The following is an 11,416-nucleotide window of genomic DNA, read 5'->3' as shown; positions in this document are numbered from 1 at the left end:
TCTTCTCTAAAATTGTACATACATTTACGTTAATAATGAGAATTCCGGCAGAAGTCGTGCGAAGAAATTACTGAAAAAATACAATACTGAATTTGATTGTTAACATTTTTGATTATTTCAAACGATAAATTTAGATTGTCTAAATCTTCGTAAATGGCTAGTTAAAAGCGCATTTTATTCATAAAGTGTATACATTTAACGTGAACAATTAAAATATATAAATGTCGATAGAACAGAAAAACCAAACGACGTTAAAAATAAAAAATCACATGATTCACATATTAACAGTAAAAATTAACAGTATACAGGGTTGTCCATTGCACAAAGTCAAATCTGATAGTACTCCGGCGTGTAGTCGTTAGCCAGATTACTTAAAAAATTAAAGTCCGACGAACTATTACTGTTTTCACCGGTAGGCGCTACTTGATTTTGTGAAGACTCACTGGAATAGAACTGATGAAACGAATTGTAATTGTCACTAGATTCAGTCTGTACACTCGCAGGGGGCGTCATTATCGCCGGATTGTTCGTACTGGGGAATACTTCGGGGCTAATGTAATTGGGATCACTATTCGACATCTGCTGGTTAGCGTTGTAGTGGTTATTTTCGTAGTAGCCCACTTTGTTAGGATACTCTTGGTTTTTTTGTAAATGCATGTTCTCGTTCTGGTAGTACCCCGCAGCTGTCTCATGTCCCATGTGAACCGAGTTCGGCAGATGTGCCACGTTCTCTGAACCATCGTTGGGATAAATATTAGAGTGGTACCCGTAATGGTTGTAGTTGGGATGATCACTTTGGTAACCTTGTACGTAATTCTGGTGGTTTAATGCATAACCTTCGTTTGTTCCGTGATTTTTGTTGTAGTAATACTGCTGCTGGTTGGGATAGCTGGGGTAAGATTGTCTCCCCCTCCCCGCCATTCTTGTAGTCATATCCCGACTTACTCCGTGGGACATTTGGCTAGAATGGTTCGAGTTTCGAAGATACGGCTGTCCTTCGTTAACCGTCGGATGCTCGGGGTTGTACATTTCTCCAGGATATAAATTCTGGGTCATCTGGAAGTGCTGCTGGGAATGTTTCGTTCTATCTCCCCTATACTCTTGATTGTTCATTTGGTACTGATTCGGAAAGTGTGGCATGGACCCTCTAGACGCAAAAGGAGGGATCGAATTCCCCACGTTCTGGATTGTGACAGTGGCAGAAGCTATAGCGGTTGCCGTTGTAGGTGAAGATCTCTGTAGATGTGAGTACATGATGTTCGAAGCCATTCCTAGAGGACTCGGGTGAACGTTCCCGCTGGGTACAGACGCACCCTTTGGTGACATCTTCACGGACACAGCTTCCGCAGAGTTAACACTTTCCTTGTTGTTGATTGGTGAAATTTTACTCATTCCGATTTTCCGGTCGCAGGAGTTTGGTGAGTTCCTGCGATTCTCCACTTTAACGGTGACAGAATTAGAAGAAGATCCTTTTTTCGATATCCGCGGGGAAGTGTGCGAACTGTCTTCGTTCGACCTCGAATCTTCCTCAGCTATGAGTTTGTCAAAAGGACTCGAACTCCCTACACTACTAGCTCCATTACTATTATTATTAAAATTAGTGTTATTGTTTGTAGCACTCGGCGTATTGTTATTGTTGCCTCTCGTCGAACTGATGTCGGGAATTTCCTCGTGGGAGCCACACAGTCCGGCTGAGGGCATTTCGCACCCCTGACAACTTTTCTTCGACATTTCGTCGTCGAGAAACTTGTCGGACGACAACTTTCCGTTTTTGCCACCATCACTGTTGATGGAGTCCTTGTCGTCCCCGTCTTCTCCTTGCTTTCCCAGGGTTTGCCTCTTGTGTTTCATGCGTCGGTTTTGGAACCACACTTTCACCTGTAAAACGAGTACTGTATAAGCGTTTCTGACGCAAGTAGATCGTGTACCTGTCGCTCTGTCAAATCTAAAGAAGCGGCTATCTCTATTCTTCTAGGACGACACAGATACTTGTTAAAGTGAAACTCCTTTTCTAGTTCTAATAGTTGCGTGTTGGTGTACGCTGTCCTTAACCTGCGTGGAAGTCCGTTTTCTGGAAAAAACAGATCGTCTTTAATATGTGAGATGATTTGAGCGGAATAGTAATTGTGAAACTTTTGATACGTTTCCTATTTCCGAATAACTTTGTCGACATCTGTCACCATCAGGTGGAATTTAATATCAAACTATCTCCTTTCGACGGTTTCGTTCAAAGACTATAAATCAGCGTACGGAATTGTTGTAATTACTCGTTGTTTCATTATTATTGATCCACATTTAGAAATTACAACGATAAAATCAATTTTAATAGCTCCGTAATTTAACAAGATTACGACTATCGATTGTAAACTACCTGTGGAACTTGTTTAACGATGTTAAAAATAGCCCGTTTTTTAGATTTTTGGTTCAAGTTAAAATTACAGACAAGATTAAGTGCCGGACGGACTATTATTACAAGTAGCAGCCGATGCTCTTCATTTACTCTCTATGATCAAAATCCACTTAAGTCGCCATTACTCATTAGAATCGCCATTGCACGCAAAAGTAATGACGGGCTTGCGAACACATTACATTTCACAATAGTTGTAGTATAAATAGACTAACCGACAGCACTATCACATCAATTTCATAGTGTTTGAGTACATAAAAAAATGGATATCAGTGAATCCTCTGTCATGGACTTGAAAATCATGTAATGTTCAGGACAGTTATTATAGAAATTGTTGTAATTGAAATAATGACACAGTAGCATTGTAAACAACAATGGATGCTTCCAATTGTTAAACAGAAATGTATGCCTGTGGGAAATTTAAATACAAAAAACAATTATAAAAATAACAAAGATTTTCTGTGTCAAATGGAGGTATTTTCAACAATATATAATAATACAAAAATTATATTGTTTGGTCGGCGTCGCCCTTGGATCTTAATGCGTTTCATATTTAGTTTTTATTTGCATAATTATAAAAAATGGCGTCGCATGTTTTGTTTGCTGATTTTTTTTGAATGAAGGATAACGTAAATGACTGCTCTAATAATATCAGTCAGACGCGTCTCTGTGCTTCTTACTTAACACATGGTGGTTGTTGAAACAATGGTGTCATTTCGTTTAAGCGACGATAGAAGAGGAAGTGACCAAATCGACCTACGAAAACAAGAATACGTCCGGACGCTATTTTAAAATTAGGATTGTGTAAAACGACGAACAGCGCTGGAACTATCAAAAACAAACTTATTATTATGTTTAAAAATAAAAATAATAAAGTATAAATGTGTTCATGTTTCGTCTTAATAAATCAGACGTAGGTTGTTAATTCAACTTTTAAATGTCACCTGTGGAACTCAAGTAAAGTTTGCATTTTTATATTGTTGTTTTTAAACTTCTCTAAGATTGCAGTGTCATTAGTCTGTTCAAAGTAGATATTTCTGTTTACATTATACTCGTACTATAGTTAGAACGGGTAATATTATATTAATCTGGTTTTAAACTAGGTCGACTGACTAAGTTCATAGTGTTAAACCAATATAGAGTAGCTATAGTCCTAAGTTCATTAAATATTATTTTTAGAGGGCTACTATAATACTATAGTAGGTACACTGTTTCTAAAATAAGATTATAATTTTTAATTATTTTTGCTTGTAGATTTAAAGAATGTAGTAAATTTATGTCCCGGAATTTTTATATTGACAAATTCAGACAAAAAAAACTGGTCTAAGGTTATTTAGACAGATTGAGACTAAATTCTCTCTTCTCTGATGTATATTGCAACAAATCTAGCTTGAATTTCATTTTTTTTTATGATGACCCCTATGAGTTAAAGTAAAGATATGTGTGTTGTCTTAAATTGCAGCTAAAGAAACATGCTATGCATATGCCTCAAGTGAGTTTCTCTGCTATAATCAATTTTGTGATAACGTCTTTAACATTTTAACAAGGCGACATATGTTACAGTTTCTGTGTTAAATTGTAAAATGTGATTTTATAAGTTTGATTTTTTCCCAAAAATTTGGATACCTAGGGTAAAAACTCGACACGAATTCATAAATCACAATTATATGAATATGTTATTTTATCAAATTTAAATAGTATTTACTATGCAAACTTTTGACGTGACTTATTAAATTGTTCATATAATATTAATACATATAAAATTTCACAGCAATCAATGAGATAATTTCTCTAATAAAATCAACGCAGACAACAGACAGACAGACAGACAGACAGACAGACAGACAGAAAAACAGACCAGGCTACGCTCGGGAAGTAAAAATTGTTCCAAAGTTATTTATATACAATTTCGCTCACTTTGCCATTACATGCAGAATTCTGGAAAATCAAGTAAAGCATTTTTGGTTTAAACAGTGGAAATAATTGCTTAATTTATTTTTTTGGGACATCCTGTATGTAGAATTGAAAAAAAAATATATGTATACTATTAAAATTAATACAGAAGCCATGCATGGGCACTTCATAAATTTCAAGAGAGTTTCATTTAACAAAATTTGAGATGACGTCATTAAATCTGTGAAATGTTTTGTAGTTTTTAAATTGAATTGTGAAAATATATAATTTGATTTTTAAATGACAGGTACACATGCATATAATTTTGCACATTTTAGCTACTAAATATTTGACAAATTTTACTGCTGATTTTATCATTTGCATGACATTAAAATACATTTAAAATTCCACAACAATCAGTTTAGTAGTTTCGAAGATTACTTTTTTAGTTAAATCGCCAAAAGACAGACGACAGATGGAAACGGATTCCTACTTTTTCATGTTCGAGGAATTGTGAAATCTCAAGGAAAAATATTCCATTTTAGCGATAATTGTACATGGTCTTGGTATGGTACTGATGAATTCTTAGAAAATTATCTTTATCGTGTGCCGAAATTTTGGAAGTAAATAATATCCTTAAAAATGTGAAAAAAGCGTTTTTTTCTAACTAATACTCTAACACATCGATTTAATTTTTTTCATTCAGTTTTAATATAGTTTTATTGGATACTACGGCAACTTTTTCTTCAGAGAGGTAATACCGATTTTAGAAAAATTATAAGTTGCAGCCAAAGGGATAAAAAACGCTTTCTACACCTGACCGATTTTATAATATATACATAACAATTTCTTTACTGTTAAAGCTAAACGAATATTTTAGTTACCTATAGTTTTTCATAGACTTAAAAAATATCTTAAAATTATTTCATCACTATTTAATCTTTAGTAATTATTAATTTGGGCAAGATAAAAAATTAGATAGGTATATGTTAGGGTGAGTCGGCTAAAAGAGGAACCTCCTATAACTTTTTTATTTATGAACCTATGGTAGTGGAATTTAGTTTGTATGAGTTCTATGTAGGTATGCACCACTTCATTAACATGAATTAATTGACAGAAAGTTAAATAATTAAAAAAAAATCGTCATTTTTTTTAACTTATGTAAATTTTTATGTTACTATAAACTTGGCAGAAAAATAGTCAGTAAAGTCCAACTCTCAACTCATGAAATTATTTCACTTCTTATGCTTTTCTGAACATTACAAATTAATATTTTTTTTTAAGAAAAATTACAATAATTTACGAATAGTCAAATAGTGAAGCCATTAAAGCTATTTTTTTACATTTTTTTGAAATAAGAAAAACTGCAAAATCTCAAAAATAATAAAATGGTAAATAGTATATCTACAACATACCTACTTTTTTCCGTTGCTTTTTTTAAAGCAGTGAATTTATGTATGCACTCGAGTTGTTATTCTTCATTTGCAAATTTATTATCATTACTTTTGGCTAATAAATAAAAAAGTTGTTCGAAATGCCCCTTTTAGCTGATTCACCCTGTATATTATTTTTGTATCCTTTGTCTATTGACATAATCCATTTTTGCACACTTTTTTCTTCCTCCAGTTTAGATTACATTTGTATTTTCTACTATTCTGATTTATATTTCAATTTTCTACAAAAAGAGATGTCTTAATTAAATGTTGATGATGCTAGTCATTACGGTGTTTTGCGACCGCAGGGAACAGAAATAATCAAGAAGTGAATTCTATGAGTTATGTTGACATTAAAAATTTAACATTTTCACCTTCACTTGTCAGTAAACTCCGTTTTTACGTATGTCGACATTTCCAAAAATAAACAAGCGGTTTTCCGATAAACATAATTCGAGACACTTGTACAGCAAATCAAAAAATTTTGAACAAAGAAAAAAGCGTGTCATTCGATTTTGACAACTTCGTGTCGGCATTTATTTTCGTTAGCAATTTACCTTAGTAATTATTATAAATAAATGATGCGATTCTTTCATTTAATATCTTCCAGATATTAATAGCATGTGGGGCTCTTCCATCCATAATGAACGAGGGTAAGTCGATAAATCGATTAACCTAATGTATAAAAACCCCCATATATGTGGCAACGAAATAGCTGCACGAGATTTCGTTAGCTTCGATCGTTGCAGTATTCAATTAGGATTAAGTCTAAAAAACAAGATCACGCAAAATTGAAGTTATTTAAAACGGTTTTAAAATCGTTTAAAATGTGAATTAAATTTCACCCTCTTCCGAAGTAGGCACCTACACATTTCCATTTAATTTTTATACGAAGTATTAAAACCGTAAACGGGGAATAAAAATATTCCAATACATTGCCGAGTTGGGGGTTTTGAAAACTGAACACTAGGGGAGGCGCGTGCAAAACTTTTTGATTGACAGCTGCGTCTGTCCAATCGCAACGGCGGAATACTGATGAGGAATACGTCAATCACGTACACTACCTCGCTCTGTACACCAGACGAACGAGAACGAGAACGAGAATTCGAATGCCTTCGAGCCGCTGCCCGCTTATTATATTAAAATCCGGTTTTTCTAACCGACGATTCTTGAGTATCTAAATATTATTTATTCTTATTTTCAAATTATATTGTTGTTGTTTAATTCGCGCTTTAGGACTGAGTTAAATTTTTTTTGATGCGCCAAAATATTCAATGTCGGATAATAAAATTCAAATTGTGACGTTCAGTTTATACAAGGTGGTTGGTTTTTCTTTCTTTGCTTAAGGACATGCAGCCGTGATTTGGAAAAATTCGAGGTGGGTTAAGTTGGAAATCATTGCGCTAACTGTACAGGTCACTAAATACTACATCAAAAGAATGATTTATACTGTTTTTGAAATATTAAAAAATTACTATTAACCAAATTATTCAGATTCTTTAATCATTAATAACTTCATTTTTACTCTGATGGTAAAAAATTATTTTTGTTTACAAATAAATAAAATAGAAAAACAAATAAAAATTTGTTTGCATTTTGTTCAAATGGTATTATCACTGTGTGTAATTAATTCTGCAAAAAGGCCCAGGGCAAATATTTGTTTACATAAATTTGGATGCCTAGGGTAAAAATCAACCCAGATTCATAAGCCACAAATACATGATTATGTTATTATGTAAAATTTAAATAGCGTTTTATAGTTCTAAAATACGTAAGATACCTGAACCATATCTGCCATGTTTCTAATACTGTCAGGACAAAAACGTCACCTACATTGTGTTTATAACGGGCAACTATTACTCACGTAACAATCCTTAACTACTAAAATATATTAATGAAATGACAGTAGGAATAATAAAAAATAATGATTTGAACTATTTTAAACATAAACATAAAGTACAAAAAAACAGATTCTAGCATTAAGGTGGCAATATTTCGCTTAGGTACCTTCTATAATACAAAAACAACAATTAGTCCAGTAGTTTCGGAGGTTATTTGTTTAATAGAGACGATAAAGGGCAGACAGACGACAGACAGACAGAAACGGGAAATGTTTTTTGACGTTTTATGGATCGTCGAGAGCAAATGAAAGTAGCCGTTTTCAGATTACACTTGGAAAGTAAAAAACGGACAACGGTGTTATTTTCTGACGAATTTAAGTTCAATTTTGTAGATCTGATGGAGTGGGTACGGCACTGGTAAATCGGAGGTCGAGCTTCCGATGTTTTTCCGTCTTTAGGCTTGATGGAGCCCATTGTAACACTGGATATGTCACTCTTTGGCGAAGACAGTTTTTCAGTGACATGAGTTTACCAGTCTTACAACCACCCCAAGCACACTGTAAAAGCATCAGTTAAGCAGCGACGCGGCGGAGCGATAGGGTGGTCAAAGTGATGGATTGGCTTCTTCAAAACCCAGATCTCAACCCTATTGAGAATCTCTGGTACGAATAGAATGTCGAATTCGACAGAATTTTTCTGGAAAAGTAAAATTTTGTCGAATTGTTCACCGCCATCAAAGCAACATCGAAGAAATACTTCCTCGGAGTACATCGATAGTAATTTAATGTTGTGATGAGAAGGCGCTTTTACGAAATCTATTTCAAGAAAGGTTAGCCCGAAATAGATTTTTTTCGATTGAACTGAATAATTTTATACAATTATTGGACAAGTAGGTATCTATTAAAAATCAAGTTTTGAATTTGAAATTGATAGTTCGGGAACTACGCAGTTCAGCAGGATGCATAGCCATCGTGCACTCTAAGATCGACACAGTTGTAAAATTGCGTAAAGGGGTGGGCGCACCTTCAGAGGCGTCCATCATCTTTTCTCTATCATAGTGAACTTTTCTAGCGTAAGGGTACTTGTTTAGATTAGTGGCTAATAGATTCATTCGCATTGGTGCTACCGTGTTGACCAGTTCACTTAAGTTTATATTTCCCTATGCTATTGTTTGCGATAAAAAAAAAATAAAAACTACCCCCTCTGAAGTGTGCATGTTACGCTACTGACTGACAGTCCGTTGTCAGATTCTGATGACTCACTATGTTGAACTTAAAATGATCCATCTCTACTTCTTTGCATTAAGTCTTTCTCTTATGTTTGGTGGCGATAAGTTGATTAATGTTTTATACGTAAACATTGATAGATTATGTTTAAAAACTTTTTCGATTTTTATAGCCACAATAACGGTTTTGAATTTTTTGTAATTTACGTTTGGTTTCGTAATCAGGACGAGGATAATATCGACGGAACAAAGCGTTCGCATAATAAAACATAATTTAAAATGTATCTATTTATAGTACAACAACGTTCAGGCTAGAAACGATTTTTTTACTTTCAAATCTTAAATCGTGATTAGTAAATTCGCAAACAGAATTTCACTTGTACTTATTATAAAATTTATAAGTAACACACACTATGGTGAGTAGGAAGTTACTTACTTTCGAGGTCATTATTTATGAAAGTATGTACGTCGTCAACATGTTTTAAATTGAAGTGATGTATAATTCTGTGTCTTTTCAAATTGAACCTATTCGAATTTATTGACAGACTTCGATTTCTCTGTACTCTGCATGGTAATATTTTGTAATGACCCTCCAAACTTCGAGTTTTTCAAACTGAAGAATTTTCCAGAATACATGAGGTGGCATGTACCTACTTATTTCTAGAGAAAAAAAAAAAACAGATTTCTTTCAAATAGTATTCAAATTTTCCAATACAAAATTTATACGAAAAATTAAAAAGTTACTGACTTTATTGCACCTACTAAGTATATGGTATAGTATGTCTTATCTAATCTAACAGATAGGAAAATACGTCTAACAGTTCATAGATGTATAGTAAGGACTATTTTTGTCTAGTAATAAAATGTTATGCCCCTATGCTTTATTTAGGGTAACAACGGTTGAACAACCTACGACGTGGGGATTTTCGTTCATCGTTCACAGACGAATCGTACGAATTTAAAATCTTCGTAAAAATTAAAGTTATATTTAGAAAAATTGTAGACAGTCAGACTCACTCGGCTTATTACTAAGGCAAAATATTTTCATGTTGAAAGTTAACATACCGATGCGCAAACACATACAAATTAATATTTTGTTATGAATCTGCCCGTATACGATTTTTAGGTAGTAAAACTTTATTAGTATACGAAATAGCACCTTCACTGTAAATGATATGAATGTATTTCAGATAGGACTGTTTCGTCTACTTACTTAGTTTAAATTGTATATAGCATAATTTATAGATGTATGCCTCCAAAAAAAAAATCCTAAAACTTTTAGGCAGATGTTCGAAAACACATTTTCCGTGCCAGTAAGAAATTTACTTTACCATCATTTGATGTCAGAGGGAGTAGAACTATACTTCCACTCGACCGACGTTTTGTGGAGCGACTGCTGATACCGAAAATTTCCGAACGACTTCGGACACAGCATGACCTTACATATTAACATCTGTCACAAGGAGATAAAAAATAAGTTGTAAACATGCATTCACAAAAGCTGTTTTAGCTGCCATGGTAGTAAAAAAAAATGAGTTTTAGTCATAATGATAGATAAGCGAAGTTGAGTACTTTTAGATGGTTAATAAACGAAAAACTTCACTTTTTTAAACGGCACAAAATATCTACAAAATAGTTATTTGTGAAACTAATATAACGCACAAAATATTGCCGACGTGTTTCGCCAACCATGTTAGTATTATCTAGACAAGGCTAAACTCCAGTGCACAAAATGGTATTTTGGACTAATACACGAGAATGTTGTTTTTCTGACTGGGCTTGGTCGAGTTGAAAAAATCATTCGGGAACCTTAAGGTGTTTCTCAAGCGAGGAATACACAATTTTTTTATGCAACTGCTCTGGATTAGTAAAATAATTTTGCATAATTAATTCATCTTGATTTGTTGATGACAGAATCATAAAAAGTCTACAATTTTACAAAATTATGGCATAACACGAGATAATACGTTTGAAGAACATATCCGACATTTTTTGTTAAAGTTTTCAAAATTATCATGTTATTTACACATTTCATCGTTTTATAAAAAATCTACTACAAAACAGATCACTATTTACATAAGTATCAGTTTCTTTACCACCTTTCTTCTCGTAGAATATTATTATACTTTTTTTTTGCTACAATGTACAGGTGACACTATCAGAAAAGAAAAGCAAGGCGAAATAAGAAGAGAAAAAAGATTTTTGTAATTTTATTTGTTTCTTTATCTTTATCTTTTTTTTTTCGATTAAAACGTAAAACTGACCTAAATTATGGGTTAGTCTGCTATTCAAACAAATAACGAATTTACATAAAAGAGCTGCTAGTTTGCAGACCAGCGCAATGCAAAATCCTGAAAATATTACGTTACCGAATCAGTGAAATAAATTTTATATCAGTATTTTGTACAAAATTCGTTTCTGCTTTACATTTGACAGCGATATTTTGCTTTAGTCTTTGCCAATTTGGTAATCAAATACTTCAGAAATTGAATTGTTTTTAATAACTTGTTAAATATGCGTAATAGCATGACCATTAATTTTCCATTTTCAAACATTTTTTAAAGTTCAGCGAAAGGAATACATTTTGAGACAAATTTTTTCATCAAAATTTATTTTT

The 11,416-nt window shown here is 33.3% G+C and overlaps 1 protein-coding gene across 2 annotated transcripts in view; it reads right to left on the bottom strand.

The window, feature by feature from the left end:
* Positions 1–272: 272 nt before the first annotated feature.
* LOC135128941 (homeotic protein proboscipedia) overlaps positions 273–11,416 on the bottom strand; it is an 81,307-nt gene continuing 70,163 nt past the window's right edge. For both annotated transcript variants that reach the window (XM_064056020.1, XM_064056021.1), the window contains exons 2-3: positions 1,929–2,071; positions 273–1,878 (exon numbers count right to left, since the gene is read on the bottom strand). In XM_064056020.1, coding sequence (XP_063912090.1) covers positions 328–1,878; positions 1,929–2,071 — 1,694 coding nt within the window. In that variant the 3' untranslated portion in view covers positions 273–327. The remainder of the gene's footprint in view (positions 1,879–1,928; positions 2,072–11,416) is intronic.

The sequence above is a fragment of the Zophobas morio genome, unplaced genomic scaffold (genome assembly GCF_036711695.1).
Source record: "Zophobas morio isolate AGI-343-1 ecotype UQ-CSIRO unplaced genomic scaffold, CSIRO_AGI_Zmor_V1 ptg000014l, whole genome shotgun sequence".
NCBI classification, from domain to species: Eukaryota; Metazoa; Arthropoda; class Insecta; order Coleoptera; family Tenebrionidae; genus Zophobas; species Zophobas morio.
This window is presented reverse-complemented; position numbering and strand designations above follow the sequence as displayed.